Here is a 22,213-nt window from a genome sequence, read left to right as displayed (position 1 = left end):
CATTTATTTACCAATTTGCAGGGCGTATTAAAGACAATCCGGCACTATGGGTAGACAGCCAGTAATACTACACTTTGGCATTATTATGTAGTTGAAAAATCCTTTAAAATTTCTGTAAAACCGTTTAAAACTTCACTCGAGTAAGTAATCACAATGTACATAAAAAATGGCCACCATATTGCGTGAATTAGAAAATCGGAATGGCAACTGAGCGATGTTAATATTTGTGGAGTTTACCAACATAACCATGCTTCACGTGCTTGCTATATAATTTCAAATGTCATAACAGAAATAACGTATAATGCTCCTTCTATTTATATTAGTCCAAATTCTTTGGAATTATCGGTAGTTGTATCATTTTAATTGTTCAACTGGTCTTTGGTCTATCGGTGGTTTATCGGTTTTTGGAAATAGACATCTCAAATGCCAACTGTAATCGAACTTACTCAATCATGGTCACCCCTGAAAATGTCAGATTTCAATTTTTCATTTTATGGTTATATGCGTCAGCAGGACAAGAAAGCCTGAATCGGAAAGAGTGGACCGTATACTATATGGTCTCCAATTTTATTAGATTCAATATGAACATTAATTCAATTTTCATAGCTGATTTTGGCAAAATTCATGAATTCAAGAATGAAAACCTAACCTAACAAATAATCTTGTATATCGGCTATTTTCAACATTTGTTTGCTGCTGGCTTCCTGTAAACCGACAAGAACCGTGTTTTATTTAGACATGAATTTTATCTCAGTACTATACAACCCAAAGAGGTTGGACGGTCTTTAATATACATATTATATTGCCGATACGACCCGGCCTACATATTTTCTTTTGCTTTCTGATTGAAAACAACGCAACGTGTAATCAAAATGTTTTTATATATGAGATCACATCACACTTATTGAATTATTTGCCTCGTGTTACTGTCTATTGCACTTGTTTTCAAACTCTTTCGTTTCTCATCGCCCTTAGTGTACACCAGTAGCGAGGGCTCCACCCCTCGCACAACTAGTTTTGGTCGATTCTGTCGATTCCTTGTGGAGAGAGCCCAATCACAACAACGGTCGGTATGACCCGATTCATTTTTGAAACATGTTCTGTGATTTGTAAACAGCATATTATGAATCTTGGAACAGTGATAAAATCACAAAGACGATATTTTTGATTAACCACGCTTCAGTCTGAATAAACCTGATCCAGAACAGAATTATTTCCATTCCACCGATACTGGCATTACCGGATAAGAGACAGTAAAACTGTGATTCTTGAAGACACTGCTGGGTTGCTGGTCACCATAGCATACTTTAAGAGTCAAACGGTATGTTAAGTTATGTGCTGACATATATATTCTGCAGTAATTTGATTGGAGGTCAATTTAACTATACAGGCAGTTCTCAACTTTCATATATATATAAAACGTGTAACGCAATGTAAAAGAAGCATGGAAAAATGTGTGTTAAAATATTCATTTTACTATACTATAATAATGTTAACATACTCAGGTGTTTTCTTTAATGGTTTGAGCAATATTGAACTCAATGTGGAATGTCTCACAACTGTACTTCACTAAAATCAAATATTGCTTATTCAATACTTGCATTCTGACGGTGCTGATTTACAGTTGTGAGTCATGTCACGTTACAAAGGTTCAGAGCAACCGTATACTAAACTTCGTAAACTTGAACTCGACTCAACTATGTGCTACAATTGCTTCAAATGATTTTTATCCTAACGTACTTATTTCATTATTCAAGCCTACCGCCTTCTGGCATCTCGGAAGGCTGCTAAATAACATCCGTAGGGTATATACGGCGGAGTTACAGGTTGCTGGCGTGACCTGGAATTCTCAGAAGTGCCGCATAGTATCCACATACTCCAACTGAGGTCAAATCGAGTACCAGGCTTTTTTTACTTTTCTTGATAAAGTATTCTATAAATAGCTGTCTTTATGAATTGCATAAGATATTTTAGATATATGCTCGGCATTGGAATCACATTTTTCCATGATGGTAATTTATCAGTCTAACAATCAAATCTATCTTTTGAAATACATACGGAAGTCGAGGACCGCTTGTATGCCTTTTTGTTATTAGGTAAAAATATTTTGTACATAAATACTTAGGAAATTCTTGTAAATATTAGGTAAATTATATAATTTCTTCCAGTTGTATGATATCAGACAACAGTATTTCCTAAACTGTGGTACATGAAAGATTTAATGATTGAATGTTTTTTTTTCATAAAAAAAATGTGATTCACTTTTTTAATCAGCTGCTCAAACTATGAAAAAAGGACCAATAATTATTCCTTGTAAGTGGTGTAAAATATGTCTCTAATGGGCCACTAAGTTTAGGAAACACTATCATCCAACTTAATAAAATTGTTGAGGAGTTTCTTGTTTATAAATTCGAAATAGAATATACCTCATTAATATTTATTTTGAGTTGTTATCTGAGTATAAAAGGAAAAGGGAGATGTGAATCGCTTACTTTCAAAAGCGGCTAAAACGGTTCTATGCAATTTTGAGATAAATTGAAATAACAATTATTATATCTTTTATTTATTTATTTTTGAAACTAAGATTATAGATTTTTAATAATTAATATTGAAGTATTTAGCTTAGTTTTGAAGTTCTCAGACCATACTATGGTAGACAAATATATTTATCAAAATATATATCCAATTCAAAATACTCGAAAAACCGTTTTAGCTGCTTTTAAAAGTAAGCACTTATATGTCTAAAAATAAAATTGAAACATGTTGCATAATTATTAAATAATTAACCATAATATATTATAAGTAAAGTGGAACGAAGATTGAAATTCTTATTTAACTCATGAAACCTCAGAGTAACGATATATAGAGAGCACCTATTGTTCGGCAAAATGAAGCCGTGTTTCTTGCGATTATCAACTTAACTATGAAACATTACACCATCCTGTTGCTTCTTGGTACGACTGCCAAATTTAAACACAACATACAGTATAACCCCTATTTTACGTTTTTTAAGGGACTGAAAAAAAAAACCTAATTGGAGGGAAAATGTAAAAGGGGGTATTGAAAAAAAGAACATTTAAATTTTATGTTGCTAAAAAAATAACGTTTTATTAAAAAAATCATGTATATTATTAGTTTGTTGCATTTTTGTTTTTTTTGTTATGTAATTCTCTTTCAAGACTATATAAACATTTAAAAGTGTCATCTTGGATATCAGCAAAGTTTGTAAAGTAGGTTTTTAAACCCTCGATGAACCTCATTGCTTCTTCTTTTGTTGGAATATCAACCTCTTCTTCATTAGAACGGCAGGCGCCGAACTCGGGCCAATCATAGCGTCGCTGGCCGACCAATCACCGTGCGCCGTTCTAAAGACACGGAGTTTTCCCTCCAAACACCTTACGCCGTTCGAATGTCATGACCCAATCATTGTTAAGCGCGCGTAACTCGCATATTTTGAAAATTTCCGACGTAAATGCGGGTATTAAATGTACTGAAATACATCGGGACTGAAAAAATTACACGCAATTGCCGGGAAAACGTGAATTCCGGGCACGTAAAAACGAGGTTATACTGTAGTTAATAATAATAATATGTTCTACAAAAATAATTGCCTCTAACTTTATATTTAATACAAAAACAATAAATTTCAGCAATACGTGCTCGCAGTTTTTAAATGAATGTCATCATCATCATCAGGGGCGCGACAACCCGGTGTGGGTCCTGGCCTCCTCCAACAGCTCCCTCCACCTGTCCCTATCCAGTGTGGGTTTTTTTAAATGAATGTAATCAGTCAAATCCATATTTACCGGCGACGTTTACAAAAAATATTTAATTCAGCTGTAGAAATTCTATCTTACTTTAACGCATAGTGCGGAGATATAAGCATGCCGAATGTTTACTCACTCGCACTAATGGTTCGCTTTTGTTTAAAACACAATCTTCTTTTGGATCTCCCGAAAAGTACTGCTTTTAGACTTATCTCCCTTTTCCTTCGGCGCATATGACAGTTATTATTTACTTTATGAAAGTACGGTTTAAACTTTTTGATACAGAAAATTTGTACCTTCCCGCAATTATTAATCAAATTTATAATAAATATAATTCGAATGACCTCAGAAACACACTAAAGAAATATCCGTGCCGAGCAGGACTCGAACACGCAATAATCTGATTCCGCCGGCCAATGTGCTTTACCAATAATTGAGCCATCTACACCATAACTATGCGTCCAAGGTGAATATTGGCAACTGTCATTTATTATTTTGAATCAAAAAGACTTGTGAAATTTGTTTTGTTTCTGTGGTTAGTTATGTTATTTATTTGTAAAAATGTACATAGATAAATATTATTATTAAAAAAGCACTTTATTTTGTTAACACTTGTGTTTTATTTTATGGAGTATGGTCATGGTCATATGAATTGTATCCAATTATTGTCGTTGTCATCATTGATGTGGATCTTGGTGGCTTGGATTAATCGAACGATACATAATATCATGAAACATCTCATTCGTCCTGTGATGGGTTAGCATGAATAATGCCGACACTCATTTGTCTAATGTGATGATTGAATATCTGATAATCAATTTTGATATTATAGTGGTACCACAGTGTTCGTAAGTTCCATGACCAAGAAGCATTCGTGTATATTATCTATGGTTGCTATCATCAGTGATGTAGTGGGCTGGAGTGCGCCGGATCAGTGATCCAGGATGGAGCTAATCTATTTAGGAAAAATACACTTCAGAGGAAACGTCGCCGACTAGGTCAAATACATAGTATATCAATTTACAAGGTGACACACGGCTTTAAAGGCGGAAACTAACCCACCACTGGGAAGTACTCACTAAAATCTTCATTTTTTTTTATTATGGCATTAGATAGCAGGTGGATCAACAGTGTAAATGCCTAAATACACCAGCAGATTCAACGATCGTTGACTTTAAATTACACGTAACTATTCAGCTACCGACTCGATCGTGTTGACGCTTAATTTGATTGGTTCAAAATATATGCTCAGTTGTTAATGTTAACAATTATACGTAAACCAAAAAATATCTATTGATCAGTTTGGTGGCAACACTAAACATTCTTCCTTTATATCGTCTCTGTTCTGGCAGAACACACTAATTGGAGAATACTAGTTTTGAGTAATTTGACTTTGAAGTTGTTAAAATTTTTGAAATGATCTATCATGTGAGTTTGAAATAGAGACTGTTTATTTATTAAGGTTTCCAGACGGTAAAGTTTGATATAAGGAACATTTTGGTATAACTAACTCAATGCCATTTTTTCGAATTAGTGTCTTCTGCCAGAACAGTGACGATATGTTGTACAAGTAGCGAGCTGCTGATTGTATTTACTAGAATATTACTTTTACTTTGTATTATTATTGTCTGTTAAAATAATGAATACGTAGACATCCTTGATTATGTAATTCGTCGCTTTAGGATTTGTTTCCCGAATAGACCAAATGTCAATTTTTCAGGAGACGAAAAACAAATTTCATTGTCGTATATTGAAATATCAGTAGATGTATCAATCATTCTTTCTACACTGTATGATTGCAACATTATCTAAGAATAGATTCCAAGAATAATATACTGGTATAAATCAGTAAATGCACAGAAAATGCGTTTTATTTACAAGTACTCGTTGTGGATATTCGGGAAATTTTTAGCGCTCTCTCAGAATAATGGATATTCGGGACAAAACAAGGACGTTCGGGACTTAAGACCGTAGCGTATTGCTGCACGGCCCACGGATTACTGAGTGGTCAAAAAGTACGCACCTCAAATGTTATATTTATTTACACGATAATTGTTAATGATTACTTTTACTATTTAAATACCTAATGATCGTAATAACCCAAGTTCATAGGTAATAATAACATGCGGCATTCGCTTTTTTCGGTTTTTTTCGTAATAAGTAATAAAATAGTTTTTAATAATCTTTTTTTATTATTCAACGAATAATTCACAAGATTTAAGAATGTACCATTCTAATTATTGAACATACATAATTTTGAAAATCACTTCTGAGAAAATATATTATAACCAATAGAAAAAATCTTTTTGAAAAAAGTAAGACACCCGGCAGGAATCGTCCCTGCATCTCCTGGGTTTACGACCCAGTCCACGAATTATCCACTATGCTACGAGGTGACATACTTATGACGACAAACTTTAACTATTGGCCTTTTAATACCTGCTCATCAGTATTCTTCAAAATCAAGCGACTATCGGCGATCGGTTTTTGTTTATTAAATAAAAGTAGGTATCTACTACTTCAATTACTAACCGACGTCACGGATTTCTCCAATATTTTATGATGGTACTTACTCGTACTTGCTAACAATTTTATATTAATACTTTTTCCAAAAAAAAAAAAAAAACTATGTATATAATATATCTGTATATTATTATATCTATATATTTCTATAATTAACAATTAAACTTATTACAAACCACCAAATAAATATTATATATTATTTACTATTGGAATGACAACACAAAATAATAGCATCTATAAATTAATTACCATTGGCTGCTAATATTAGGTAGATACCAATATCCTAAGTATATAATATTCACCAAATAAATAATTACTAACATACATATTAAATTAAATTAACTATCAGCGCATTCAAAAATAAATAATAGCATCGCCTTTATTTTCATAGAAATACCTAGATTAAAAGTAAAATAAAGACAAACAATGTTTGATTAAAATTAATTTGAAATAATAATTATTTTTACGTCATAGTAGTTGCCGGGTCATACTGTAGAATTCATGTAACCGTTGGGATTTTGTGTCATTTATCAAAACAAAATGCAGTTATTTAGGTTAAAATACTCACTTCCATAACTCTACTGTAAGTTCAGGGCGAACTGGTGATGTATCAGCTATGAATGATCTCTTCAAATTTGATGAATTCACTATTAAAACAATAGTAACTTTAAAAACAATATCAATAAGACGAAATTTGAAAGAGCACTCCGGACGGCCGAAAAATATGAAAGTGGGCGTAATTGTTTTAGAGCTAGACAGCGTGAATGTGGGAGCGAGATGCACGGCGTCAGCGCGGTTTGATTGGCTAAAAGTCATATTCGGGAAATAAAAACTCAGCCAGAGATTTATTTCGACCGAAATTAACTTGGATATTCAGGTACGAATAGTTGGACATTCGGGAGAACAACACGGAGTAATTGTAACTTAACATGGCGTATTCGGGTTTTTCAAAAAAATATCTCTGTTCCTAGATAAAAATATATTGTTTTTATAAATGATTTCGGTAGAGTTCGATAAAAGAAATTGAACTGCATTAAAATGTCGATTTCGACAAAATGGATATTCGGGAAACAAATCCTATAGCGACGAATTGTCAAATTTGTATCTAACATGCTATCTGACATGCCACGTGTGGTCATACTCGGAAGCCCAAGGTTAATTTGGATATTTTAGTACATTCTCGGTAATTTTCGACACAATCAATGGGGTGAATCGTGCCCAAAAATAGGAATTGTTTCAATTCAGTCAGAACTCAAAAGTGACTTCTCATGATCCGTAGCGGTCGTGGCAGGCGGTCAGCTTGAGAGTCTGCCAATATAATTTGAGATTTAAAGGTACAAACAGATTGTCATATATATGAGTATGACCATAGACAGACACGCTATTTCGAGTCTGTTGCCACCTAAGATTATCGGCAAATATTACACCAGATACGACAAGCAGTCATTGCCAACTAGAAAAATATGACTGAATGTTTGCAGAGAGAATAATTATTGTATTGTACTATAATTATAGTACGGTTGGCAACACTGGTCTCGACCCTAAACAATATAATGGGTACCAAGAAAAAAAACATTTCATAATGTTTAAAAATATATATTTACGAAAACATTATTAATTATGTATATGTTCAGAGGTAATCAATATTTTTGAATTATTGCAAATATTTACAACAGAAAGTTTTATAAAACTAATTAGTAATAATAAAATAATATATAAATACATACTTATGAATGTAAGCACGTCATGACACTTTCTCTGGCTAACTTGACAGTTGTTTAGTATCTAATAAAATTATACATTGAAATCCGTAGCACGAGTGTCTGAGATATATATATGTGATTTTACGATACATAGTACAGTCGAACTTGGTTATTACGAGGAAGATGGGATCGACTGAATTTGCTCGTAATAAGCGGTACTCGTTATATCATATAACACAAAAAGTCGAAAATAAAAAATCTGAAAACCATCATAAAAATCCCCGAAACAAGCATGGCATTCATAACTACAAAAGAAGTTTTTTATTGTAATGAACGCTGGTAGGTACCTACTGACTTCACAAACCTTGGATTTTTTACTTATTTCAACCATATGCGTGGATACTTTTTCAATATTGTCGGCGAAAACGCCAATTAGGTAGGTACTTAGACACTAAACTTAACTAGTGTCATAAACGTAATGCGATCCCGGTGGCATCCTGTCCGGTCGGATTTTATTGCTTAGGGTCGAAATGTTTTTAAACGATTGACACATTAACAGTTTTAAGAAAATTTTTGATGATATTTTAGCTCAGTACATATGAGTACCTTGGTATCAAAGTGGGACAAACGCCACCTCCCACTAAATTCATGTGTTAATTGATTATGGTAGTGCAAGTGATGCTCTTTTCAAAAAATCCACCAAAAGTATCAAAAACGGTAGTTTTCATAGAGATTTTTGAGTTTAAAGTTGGTATGTTATATGAAAAACGGACACTTTTCACACATGTTTGTGAGTCTCCTGTAAAATTTTGTAAATGGCTTATGTCCCACTTTGATACCAAGGTACTCATATATCCGATAAGTTGCTCGTTATAACAGTGAATAAATGTATGGAGAAAATCATAAACTAAAATGTCAACGAATGTTTCCTCATTACATCCGAGATCTCGCTACGTCCGGGATCGTAATAACCGAGTTCGACTGTATTTTTGAATGAAAATGTAAATTTTGAAAAATCGATTGCAAGATTATTTTGTGCCAATTGAGAAAAAGTCCCATTTTTTTCGATTTGCGGTTGTCTGGATTGGTGTGACTTCTATATTGTGGGTGACAAGTCATAGCAACTGGCCATATGGGGGTTGCCCTATCACGTACTTCTCAATACCCCATCTCCTGATTATATCCTTTCACACTATATACTGAGAGCTATGACATGTCGGGAAATATTATACAAGTCACATTATTATTTAATTATTTTTTAAAATAGTTATATAACAGTGTAACTATACATTTCATTGTGCATACAGTAGTAGCTAAAACTTGGTACTAAACGATTACCTTGACTATAAATAATAATTTAATTATGACCATTATGGTAAAAGCCGCTATTAGCAGAAATGGCTGTTGAAGGTGTGAACCAAATAGTATATCTTAAAACTATGTCTGTTTTTGCCGATAGTTACATTCGCCTGGACAGTAATGATATATATTCTTCGGCCATATTGCTAGAAGGATTTGAGCAGCCTAGAGAGGACGGTGATCATTGGTGGCCTCAAAAAAAAAACAAGGCGTGTGCTTTTCAGATATACATCGTGACATTTTCAACAAAGTGACTGAAGTAACAAGATCAGTGGCGACAGAAGGAGACTGTTGGAGAAGCTAGTAATTTCAGTGATCAGCATCCTCAGTAAAGACCTAATGGATTTGAAGAAATTTGAATTACACCAGTGATGCCCGTATTACTGCAAAAGTCTTTGTTTGTATGGGATTGCCTGACATGATTCTCACTAAAGAGATTAAATTTAAGATTAAGATTAAAGATATTATGACTTTATATGAGGACTGTTAAAAAAGTAATGCTAGTAAGTTTTTCTAGCGGAAACAAATGAAACAAAAGAGGTCTCCTCTGTCGGAGAGGTGGAGGGTAACTTCAGGTGCATGCCACCCACAGGGAGCGTCAGTCGCTGACAGTTAACTTGCTAGTGAGAAAGTGTACTCAGCGCCCGTGGGATTTTAATTTCGTACGAACTTGAGTAAGCGGTATTGCACCAAATTTTACATAAAGTTTGACTATACCCAAGCGGAAACCGTTCGGAAGATTCTGCAGGCTTTCGATCAGTTTAAAAATGATAATACGTTGGTGGCCCTTAACAGTTTTCTTTGATTCATGTGGGATAGTACATTACGAGTATTTGGAGGTCCTTCGTCACCTTCGCAGTAAACTGTGGAACAAGACATCGTATCTGTGGGCAATGATTTCAGTTACCCCATGTCCATCTGTCATATTATATATGCAACTGCGAATTGTGCACGGTCGCCTTCCATCACACTATAAACGTGTCAGAATGAAAATATTTTAGTGACACACTTGTCCCGAAACGAAGCTGCATGGGACTGATGTAGCAAACGTGCACCTTGGTGCCTAAAGAAAGAGTTTAGAAAAGAAAATAAGAATCTCGATTTCATTTCGTCATTTATCGTTTTTTGACATGAAGTGTCGTGGGAACTTGGCAGCTGCATTATGGCAATGCAACAGCTCATTCAACCTTTTACTGTGGATTGTGTGGTTGCCTACTCTCCCAATATTGATGATTTTTTGTTGATCTTCAAGCTGAAATGAACCTGATTTGGGTCACGAGAAGACATTTTGTGGAACGTAACAGCTCGATAGTATTCCATGCGTTCAAAAAATGCTTCCAACAATGATAGGACCACTGGGAGAAGTGTGAACTATTTTTAAAGGGATTAAGGTTTTGGACACCCACGTAATTGTATTTTGCCCGGCCACCAAGGTTCAGATACTTTTTGAACAGATTTCATGAGGGGATTGCACATCCTTTGATAGGTGAAAATGGCGCGTAATAATTCCTAAAACAAGCATCTTAATTTATATGTAGGTATTAACTAAATACAAAAATTATATGAAGAACTCAGTTGCAAAATTTGTAAAAGTAATATACATATTGCACTATCAATCCATTAACTGCATTCAACAAATAAAACTTACTATACACATATGAGAATGTAATTTTTTTCTTATTCAAAATACAGAATTATGTTCAATTTCAAAAATATACATTTAAAAAAAAATTCAAGAATAAAATTTCCACCGTGTGAGATTCAAACACCAAATAATTTGAAAACTCAAATAGCATAGTTAACAATTATTCGCAAGAATGATAGATGGATTCATTCCTTAAAGGATGAGAGCGCTCAAACAGTGAAAGATGTGTTTGAATCCCTCTTGGCCCAATTTTTTTTGTAGGAATTTTTGCAATAGGTATGTACTCTGATTTTTCGAGAACATAATTTACCAAATTTTGCAATAGAGGGCTTCATGCTCAAGTAGTCATGTTAGAAATGATTCCTGTAAACCCCGGGCATAGGCATGTTCAAGGGGCCCGTTGGGTAAGGCATGGGGGCCGGAGGGTAGTACTGTTGCTGCTGTCTGGGGTACGGGTACGCGGGGTAAGGGGTGGACTGGGGATTCCCAAACGACCCCTGCGGTTGGTGCTTGTTGTTGATGAGGTCGTTCATCTTGTCCACCTTCACCTTCCTGAGGTGCATGGTCTTGCGCTCCTTGGAGAAGTCTTCGAGGAACTTTTCTAAGTCCAGCTCTCCGCCGAGGAACTTCTGGGCGATATTCTCTGACTCCTCTTCACTCTGTGCCGCCGCCGTCTCCAGTAAGGCCAGTGTTGTATCCAAAGATATGCCGCCTGATTTTGATTCTGAAACCGATTCAATTAAACTTTTTAATAATAAGCGTATTTCTTTATATTCTAGCATATCGTCATTCTTTCAGCCTGCTATGTGCACAAAACTATATTCTTCAGGGAAAAATCGATGGCCGAGGGGGGGGGACAATAAATCAATTACCTATTTTGAAATGATAAATTTTAAAAATCAGGTAAAGATTTCTTAGAAAAAATGTCACCAGACACCAGGCGTCCTGAAAAACATGCAATATTGACTTACGTGATTGTTCTCCCCAGCCATCAAAATAAAACTGTACAATTAATAAAAATCTCGACACTTTGGCGTCAGCCTATAGCGTCGTGGGTCCCAGGTTCGAATCTTGGGTCTGGCAAGTACACATATTGTTTTTCAATTTGTGTATGAGTCAGAGTATGATCTTATTAGGATCGGACATGGTTGAAAAAAAAAAAAACTTTATTAATATGAATGCGACGGCCGCGATGGCCAAGTGGTTAACGTGGCCTATAATATCGTGGGTCCCAGGTTCGAATCCCAGGTGTTCACATTCACATGTATGTTTGGACCTAGAACATGGAGCTAATAGGTTGAGCAAATGATTAACATCCATTTCTCATAAAAACAAAAATCTGTTAATACAACCTCCACTCTGCGGAGGCCCATATCGAGGAGAAATGACCTTGTAAGCGACATTTTGTTCAAAATAAGTTTTTTGCATTACTGAATATATTGGTAGTATTGGCATCTACCGACGAAAGCTGAAAATTCTTAAAACAATATTTAGCTCCTAAAAACGTTTCAAACGATATTTCGTATGTACAAGGGTCCTCGTTATCCGATGGTAATTGGGATCAAAAAATACCTCTGAAATACGGTGCATGCAAAACAATAAATCACTTACTAAAAATATCTAGTTTTTCTTGAACGTTTTTGCATAATTCCTCTCCTTTCTCAGAATTGGACGATACCCTCTCTTTGGCCTCTAGATATTCAGGTTCTTTACTGAGATTGAATTCTGCTAATGATTTGTTACTCGCCACGATCATTTCTTTTTCTGTCTCCCAATCTTTGAGCTGAAAGCAAAATACCAACTATTATAGCATCTTATTCCATTTGAGTTGTTTTTTGTGGCACGGGTTTCGCCTTTCGGCATCTTAAGGTACAATGCGCACTCATCAAAGTGGCGAAGGGTGACTTTCGGAAAGAGGTAGGCTGTGGAGATCAGAGAAAAGGAGCACACTTGTCAGGTACGGGAAATAAGAAGATAACACGATATTACTACTGATGAATAGGTACCTATTCACTAATGACAACGACACACTAAGTCAATAAAACTTCAAAAACTCACTGACAACATAAAATTGAGCAATGAGTTTAAATTACATATTTTTCAAAACATTTATATGCATAAAAAATCATTATTATCATTTGTAAAAACAATCTACAGTATAACCTCGTTTTTACGTGCCCGGAATTAACATTTTCCCGGCAATTGCGTGTATTTTTTTCAGTCCCGATGTATTTCAGTACATTTAATACCCGCATTTACGTTTTTCTTTCCCGCGATTTACGTCGGAAATATTCAAAATATGCGATATACGCGCACTTGAAAATGATTGGGTCGTGACATTCGAACGATTTTTCAATAAAAATTTTAATTGAATGTTGTTTTTTAATAAAACGTTATTTTTTTAGAAACATAAAATTTAAATGTTCTTTTTTTCAATACCCCCCTTTTACATTTTCCCTCCAATTAGGTTTTTTTTCTTCAGTCCCTTAAAAAACGAAAAATAGGGGTTATACTGTATATTAATTATTAATATGCGATTAAACGCCATAGAAATAATTTTTTTAAATCATTTTTCAAATCATTCAGAGCCTACCCTTTTCATACAATTCGATAGACTGGCTGGGGTTACGTGACGTTAGCCCATACGAAAAAATTCACAATTCCTTGAGAGATAATCGACGTTTATTTACGCTGTAGTATATATTTTTAAACCTTTGCAGATTGTTTTGTAATCTGTATACTACATTTCTACATATACGACATCTGTCGTTGACAAATTCAATTATTTTTATAGAATACAAAATAATCAAATGATCATAATATATTTATATTATAAATATGTCAATATGCAATTAAAAAATAGTTTTCTTAAGGTAGGCTTTAAATAATCTCCTAGTATGGAGTCTTCGCCACTGGTAAATACAGACTGACAAATCCACCAGAAACATCTACCTCCCAAGAATAGCGGGCTCTATAGAATGTCCTATTCCTGAGGTGTTTCCAAATTATGTAAGTAGGTATGTTAATTTATATCCATGTTTTATTAAACAGGGTACCTTTGAAAAATATTGGCTATTAGCTCCTTCCGTTATCCTTACAATACTTAAATAGTTACGGTAATAGCAGTGATCATGGTGGAGCAGTGACAGGTTTGTGGATCGCGGTTTGAATCCAGTGTCTGGCAAATTCGAGTCCCAGAGCATAGATATTGGATAGGATGATAGGTCAATAGAAAGGCTAACAAGCGGTATCGTAAAAAATATGTAAAGAAACCTCATGATGTGGCCAAGGTTTACACTGAATTGGTGTGGAATTAGGGTATTTATGACATGAAAACTATGGTGTGGATATGTTTAAAATCAACAGGAAGATGGTTAATTAAAATTACAAAAGGATTGTGTGAATATTATAAGGGCAAACCTGTTTGATGTCTTTCACAATAGATTCAAATTTTGAATCATCATTTAATATTTCTTTGAGTTCGTCCGAATTCAAATGCGCCAAAAGTCCAACAGCCGCAGGATAGTCTGGCTGATACATTGTATGCAACAATTATGATTTTCCTTCGTTGTTAAATGTTCAAAAAATCACTAATGACTTGTTGTATTCTGACACCGTAGTAATAAAAAAATCATTAGTTGCACGAGCTGTCAAATAATTGTTATTTGTAATTTTTATTAGAATGTATTGCCAGTAATATAAATATGAGTCATGTGGTTTATCTATGGTACTGCCTTGTGAGACCTTGTCTTCGCGCGGTACAATCAATTTGAGATATTCCACTAAAAACGCGTTTACTTTTCATCCTTGACTGATTAAAATAATTATTAATTACCTATTCATGTTGATTTTTTATTATTTGTATAGAATATTTTTATCGCAACATTTTTATTAGGGAGTTCTGGGACTGACACTGGCAATAATCCACTATTTTTATTACTCATATCATGTTCGTCTATGGTTGTAGATACGATTTATTCAGATATATAAAAATATTGTCCAACTTTTAACTGCCGGATACCTATTCTGACGTATTTTCTTGTTAAATATAAAGGCCTATTTCAAACCAAGTGAGTTTTATGCAGTACAAAATGTTATCGCAATGTTTTTTAGGTCGATTTCTACATTTTGATAACTAATAAAATATTGCCATATTTGGTAAACGTCACTGTCATCTGTGATTTTCCCAATTTTTACAGTCTAAATAGATTTGTTAATTCAAGTTGAGCATATCCGTTGATACTTCTTGTTGCTTTATAAATTCGCTGTTTCGCAGTTTATACGAATATTATCGCTTTAGTGGGTTTTGTGATAGTATTTTTGCACAGGTTGTGTGCTCTATTTACCCCTCTAAAAAGTACGTTATTATTTTTGGGTGTGTATAATAATCCAGCATTTCGCTGATTAGTCATTTTCGGTGTATTCACGTCTTTCGACGATTTAAGTAAGCATTATTTATAGCTTTCTTTGTTTAAAGTATTTTTTTAAATGGTGTCATACAGGCATAAAAGTAATAATGAACATTGTATTTACCTACTTGAATACCTACCTACTTGATTCGAAGGGCGAGACCATTTTTTTTTTTCTGATTCAATAAAATTTTATACACATGACAACATCTCAAGACCTGGGGCCCGATGTTAGAACTTGCGAGTGCCAGCTGCCCGGTCGACATGACGTCATATGACATCATTGTGACGTACTACCGGAGTGATAATAGCACTCGAGAATATAACGCTACTCCGACAGCGGCGCTATTCATTGTCACCATACACATATAGGTGTTTCATCGTAATAATATCTACGGTGGGCACTGCGCGCGGGCGGCATGCCTAGAGCATGTATTGGCTGACGTCACAATTACGTCATGTCGTCTGGTGCCACACGAGTCGATAGTTAGGAAATCGCGGTGCTGACATGTTCATTGATACAAATCTTTGTTGTCATCCACATTTGGATGAATACCTGGCCGGCTCGTTTCACACTTGGTCCTATTCTTCGCTGCCACCTACCTCCACCAAGCATACTGTTAGTCAATCATGTAGGTTTTAGGACGTCCCTGTTGTCGTTTAGTGTCGGTACTAATAGCGCCTGTATACGTGCCTCGATTTACTGGCACCGATACTGCGTATTTCATTGTATTGCCAAGTGAGAAGTGCTCAATACCTTGTTTATACGTGCATGAATTTACTGCTGACAGTACATATTATCGCAGCCATAACAAGAAAGTGCACGCATATTATCATGCAAGTTGCAAGATTGCATGCATAGATCAAATAAGTTCAGAAGCTTCTGAATTTTCACGCTATAATTGGTATTTGCATGGCGGATGCGCTATGCTAGTAACGATAGTGGTGAACGTGCCTGAAAAAATATGAACTACACTACACAGAACATTTTGACTGATTATCTACAAACCTGTCAAACTGCACCATACAATGACAACATCCCGTCTCGCTTACACTTGAAGAATGAGATTGGAGAGACAGTCAGCACTCTTCGTATAAACGTTTGTTTTTTTTCAGGTTTTGGAAGTTTGGAAGGTAACGATAATTATCGACTGTCTTCAAAATCTTTTTGGTGTGCTCATTTATGGTGTTATTTTTCAGTTGAAAGATGTCATCACGCAAAACAGCCGGACGTCGGGGCACGACGAAGAAGCGGGCGCAGAGGGCGACCAGCAACGTGTTTGCCATGTTCGACCAAGCGCAGATCGCCGAATTCAAGGAAGCCTTCAATATGATTGACCAGAACCGTGATGGATTCGTCGACAAGGACGATCTGCATGACATGCTTGCCTCGCTCGGTCAGTCAACTGTTATATACATCTATGATTAGTGTAAAATTGGTAATTTCAATCCAAACTATTGGAATAGTATAAGGTTTGACATTAATTCTTTTCATCGTTTACAGGGAGAAATATAAGTCCCCTAATAAAAAATTCACTTATTATAAATTGATTAGATATTTTATAATATAGCAAAATCGTGGACACGGTGCCAGGCTCATATGAGCAAAGCTTACTGAGTGGAAACGTTTCCTCTAATTTTTATTTTGTGTGTGCGGATCATCAACGCATCTGAGCAGTGGTGTAACTACCCGGGGCGGTAAATTACACCTTACAGGGAACATTGCTGAGTGATATACCTACTTTTTTTTAATATTTTTTTTTTTATTTTGGTTCTGTAAGTACTTTACCATCGTGTGTATATTCATAAACAATTGCTGGTTCATTGGAATGTTGGTTATATTCATCTATTGCCATTTGTAAAATTCTTCCACCAATGTAAAATTAAACATTACTGTCAACATTCTTCGGTGTGGCTTAGTTCTGCCACAGAAACTATTTTCAATTTGAATCGAGCATTGTGTTTCCTATCCGACACCATACTTCTTCATACCTTTCCGTCAATCTGTCACAGATTAATTCTAATGTCATTCAGCCTTTTCTATGCCTCGCAATATTACTATGGCAGTATCTGACAGGCTGCAGATTTTTAACGACACACGCTGAATGTCGAGCAAAGCTTTTAAAAATCGCTGTAATTCCGATAATTTGTAGCTCAGTATTTCATAATTATTCAAACAGATGTCACTGTGTGTTTAATTTTTTAGATTATGCATATCAATCGACAGTGGTTAGTAATTTGAGTTTAAAGTCGGACAAGATAACTCTCGAAATTTGTGAAATTTGTGAAAATTCACCATCGAGTTTTTGCAACAACCATTAACCTCGCTCTATTATAAGTAGATACTTTATATTAGATTTATCTATTTGTCCAAATCGTATTGTACATTCATTTCTTCACGTATTTCATTTATCCGTACGGTGCCCTGATATCTGTAGTCCTGGTGCGGAATTGTCATAGACTCACGTCGATAATGCAAGTAATTGTAGCCACAGGGAAATCAGAAATAATGGGAACTGAAATACCTAACAGGTAAGGAGTAGCAGGTAACCGATCTCGAGTAAGGAATAATCCGGGATAAACTTAAACACGTGTCAAGAATATGTCATACTTCGAATACTAACAACTGCTCTCGGTTTATGCATTGACACTCATTTAATATTGGTATATTACACACTATTGCAAGTGCATAATGCGTGTTTCATTTTCGTAGGACACTCACACATTCAAAATCCTGCATCAAAATGTAGTGTTGCCTATCTATTTATTATCTGTTTTGTGTGTAGGTATTTTCTGAAAAATGTTTTGGTTTTCTGTTTAGTGGAAGTCAGCGGCAAACATGTTTTGAAAATAACCAATATACTAGATTATTGGTTAGGTTATCATTCTTGGATTCATGAATTTTGCCAAAATTGGCTATGACAATTACTGCTGTTCTCGCCTGGCTTCCAGTAAACGGACTTGTACCAATGTTTTGATTGTTTATAGGCAAGAATCCCACGGAAGACTATTTAGAAGGCATGATGAACGAGGCTCCCGGTCCCATTAACTTCACCATGTTCCTCACTCTCTTCGGAGAACGACTCCAGGGAACCGATCCTGAGGATGTCATCAAGAATGCTTTTGGGTGAGTGACGCGGAAGATGATATTCAACCTCAATTATTTTTTTCTATTCGTAGTCTATCCGTTGGCTGGTTTTGTTTAATGAGATTAGGATGCAAACGACACATATCTAACTAATATGACCGTGATGTAGCGTTTGAATAACAAAAATTTTGTCCTCAGATGCTTCGACGAAGAGAACAATGGGGTGATTAACGAAGAGCGTCTGCGTGAGCTGCTGACCACCATGGGTGACCGCTTCTCCGATGAGGACGTGGACGAGATGTACCGAGAGGCACCCATCCGCACCGGCGGCCTCTTCGACTATGTCGAGTTTACACGGATCCTCAAGCACGGAGCCAAGGAAAAGGATGACCAATAGTACTCCACTGTGTATAACCCCAGCATTCGATTCACCTTTCATTTTTCATTGAAATCGTTATCTCAGAACTGCCACAACTAACCAATAGCTATTTTACCTGAAACAGACAGGTTTGATTAATTAGTGAAACTGTAGAACTTGTTCTGCATAATATAGGAGAAATAGGTAAAAAGACTTAAAGAATTTGATGACGGTTAGCTGTCCAATGAAATGTTTTATTTCTTTTGAAGATCTAAAAGAAAACAGTACTACGTACCGATAAGTTAATGTACAGTTGTTGTATGTCCAGTTTTTACTGCTATTAATTTATTATACATCTCCATCATACTGTATTATGCTGTATAAATATTGTATGTGTTTTAATAGGGTGTTTGAGAAGATATCATCACATTCAAACATGTTTCGAATCCTTCAAATTCAATTTTATCAAAACATACAACTTCATCTTTCTTTTTAGTCCTTATCCGCTCCTCAGTTGGAGCATATGGACACTAAGAATCGCCAGTCTGCTTGCGTTGTCCCTGGATATGCCACCATCCCATAGCTCCGCTGTATATGGCTGGTATTTAACGACATTCGAGACACTGGAATCCAGTTTGTTTAAACATAATGCAGACTGGATTAAAACTCTTTTGAGAGGCCGTATGATCCGCACTCCAGTATCAGCCGCAAACTTTGGTTCCCGAAACGGAGTATACGTTTACTGTGACTCACTCCAGTAATGAACACTATCAGAATGCAAGCATTGAATAGGTGGCATTTGGTTTTAACTGAGTGAGTTCTACATACAATATCTGTGTATTAACATATAACATTTACGGTTACATGTATACTGTACATAAAACATTTCATCGTTGCACAGTTCGCCGTGAGCTTTCTTATTGGAAAGAGATGACTGTATTCAATACGGTCTCTAACTTTATTAGATTCAATATGAACATTAATTCAATTTTCATAGCTGATTTTGGTAAAATTCAAGAATGAAAACCTAACCTAACCTAACAAATAATCCAGTATATCGGCTATTTTCAAAATTTGTTTACCGCTGGCTTCATGTAAACCGTCAAGAACCGTGTTTTATTTAGACATGATTTTATGTCAGTACTATACGACCCAAAGAGGTTGGACGGTCTTCAGTATATGGCCATATATTTCCGATACAACATTTCATGGTGATGTGTGATACGGCGAACTGCATACGTACAAGTTTCCGGACACGAACATTTATAGATAACCGTCGTAATTTTCAAATTTATAACCATTGGTTTGCGTATACAATTTATGATAAAAAGCAATTTAATATTCTAAATTAAATAGTGTGAGTAGAAAAAATAAGTGGTTAAGCATAGCTTGATTGGCATTCCGTGTTGTGATATAACGATTGTTTGAAAATGAAATTCATTTATTATTTAAAACAGAGTATTAATTAATATTTATTAAGAACCAAAAAGTGGTGTGCCATTTAATAAAGTTATTATTTGGAATATCACAATATATACGTTTTCTCATTCCAAAAACAATCTATATTTCGGCATTTATATCTTAAATTATATAGTATAACATAATATATACGTATGTACGTAGTTTTCTTTCGTAAATTGTGTAAATAGAAAGTAGAAATAACAAAAATGATAATCGAAACTACAAATCAATATGGCCTTCACGATATTAGCCTCGAATACAAGTGTTTTCTAACAGTGTAAATTTAAGATTAATTGAAGGAATGGTCAAAAACATATTAAATTAAATATTGGATTTTGTATTTTCAGAATGAACACACCGACAAGTATTTTTATTGTTACCAAGTGAGGCGATAATATAAATAAAAAGTGTTTTTAAACTACCTACCGAGTATTCTTTCAGTTTTTATTTTTACTTGTTTATATGGATGTTTTGTCAGTAGTATAAAAAAATATTTATATGAAAACATTTTCGTACTTTTAGGTTTGTATTTTTATATTATATAGAATATATGATTTTATTATCGGAGACTTTGTTTTATTTACTGGACTTGATTACATCATTTATTACCTTTGCATTGGGCAGTGACACTAAGCCGGCTCGCACATCTAAACTCGCCTCGTCTGCCGCTCAGCTATAAATCAAACCTTCTAGGAACGTCGCACTGATGTGGCATATGAAGACCGTGCACATATACGCCTAGCGACACATGGATAAGTATGGGATGCGGCGACCGGCAAACTGGTATAGGAATGACCAATTACGGAGTATAAACCGAATTGGGGAAGACAGTTTGAGTACGCCAGGCCCCACCCCTGGTTGTTGTGTCACGAATGATATTGTATACTTATGTTTACATTACCATATGCAAAATTAGCTAAAAGCGTTTCCTATAATATCCCAATGGAATATTAGAAAGGTGGTACATAAATGTATGCTGGCTAAATGGGCAAACAAGTCCATCATCAGTGAGTTAGATATTAACACTCCTAGCCGGATTCTAGTTGAGGATGGTCAGGAAGTTCTTGGTCTTGGGATTAGAGTGGAGGGGGGCTTTTGTAGGGACTTGGATCACACGGTTATTTAGCAGTAAAAACAAAAGATAATACACGGCTTGACATTATTTTCTTCACAACACAAAACAATTAATTATGGTAAACATTTGAGAAAAATTGTTACGAGTGTTACACATTGTTTAGGCAGATAGTTTGGTTATCTATCTGTCCGGCATTTCGGATCATAGAAATCGTTGGGACACAATATTTCACTGGTTATAAGTTTGTTCTTGATTGCCATTAATTATATGTTACTCTTTAAATAGGATTATCCTAAACTTTGCAACAAACAAACTCAAACAATTATTTGATGGGAATTAGCCACGTGAGCGTGTGGTGTGTTAGCCACCTATCTCAGTTCATGGTAAGTTTTCTAAAAAAATATTTCACACCTCATGGTAAATATCCTAGTTGTATCTCTGATTGTTCAGTTAAATATTTTTGGTAGGTATGCTCGATGCATTCTAAGGTCGCTCAATTTCTCAGTCAGGTATCGTTTGGGCGACAGCTAGCCGAAGTTTGAGAATATTTGTTTTCTAGATACGAAGGGTGTAAGACTTGGGTATCTGCTATGCCATGTATACTTGCGAAATGTCTATATAAATTATGATTTTGTTTTATAGGTATCAAACTGGTTCTGATTATTTTAGGTTTCTGATGTGTAATTTGAGGTCGTAGATTTCGTAGCATTATCCACCCTCTCCTCGATTTGCCTGTGCCATATGATCCTAATTTTTTTGTAACACGGAAGAGAAGACGAAATATGGATCTGTATCGGATATGTCATCCTACCTTTTTCATTTCAT

General features: G+C 35.2%; 2 protein-coding genes across 2 annotated transcripts; one reads left to right on the top strand and one right to left on the bottom strand.

Annotated features, from left to right (window-relative positions):
- Window positions 1-10,155: 10,155 nt before the first annotated feature.
- On the bottom strand, window positions 10,156-14,681 carry LOC147069683 (vacuolar protein sorting-associated protein 37B-like). The gene is made up of 3 exons (XM_085950260.1): window positions 14,418-14,681; window positions 12,609-12,780; window positions 10,156-11,721 (listed from the first exon to the last, which is right to left on the bottom strand). The coding sequence occupies exons 1-3, from the start codon at window positions 14,535-14,537 to the stop codon at window positions 11,348-11,350; spliced, it is 666 nt and encodes a 221-aa protein (XP_085806386.1). The 5' UTR covers window positions 14,538-14,681; the 3' UTR covers window positions 10,156-11,347.
- Window positions 14,682-14,931: 250 nt separating this feature from the next.
- On the top strand, window positions 14,932-20,880 carry LOC147069682 (myosin regulatory light chain sqh). The gene is made up of 4 exons (XM_085950154.1): window positions 14,932-15,067; window positions 16,607-16,803; window positions 18,395-18,533; window positions 18,693-20,880. The coding sequence occupies exons 2-4, from the start codon at window positions 16,614-16,616 to the stop codon at window positions 18,889-18,891; spliced, it is 528 nt and encodes a 175-aa protein (XP_085806280.1). The 5' UTR covers window positions 14,932-15,067; window positions 16,607-16,613; the 3' UTR covers window positions 18,892-20,880.
- The last annotated feature ends 1,333 nt before the right edge of the window (window positions 20,881-22,213 follow it).

This window comes from Rhyacophila brunnea, unplaced genomic scaffold, assembly GCF_057557595.1.
Source record: "Rhyacophila brunnea isolate RB1 unplaced genomic scaffold, BYU_Rbru_1.0 scaffold_23, whole genome shotgun sequence".
Classification (NCBI taxonomy): domain Eukaryota; kingdom Metazoa; phylum Arthropoda; class Insecta; order Trichoptera; family Rhyacophilidae; genus Rhyacophila; species Rhyacophila brunnea.
Note: the sequence above shows the minus strand (reverse complement) of the source record. Positions and strands in the feature narration are given on the sequence as shown.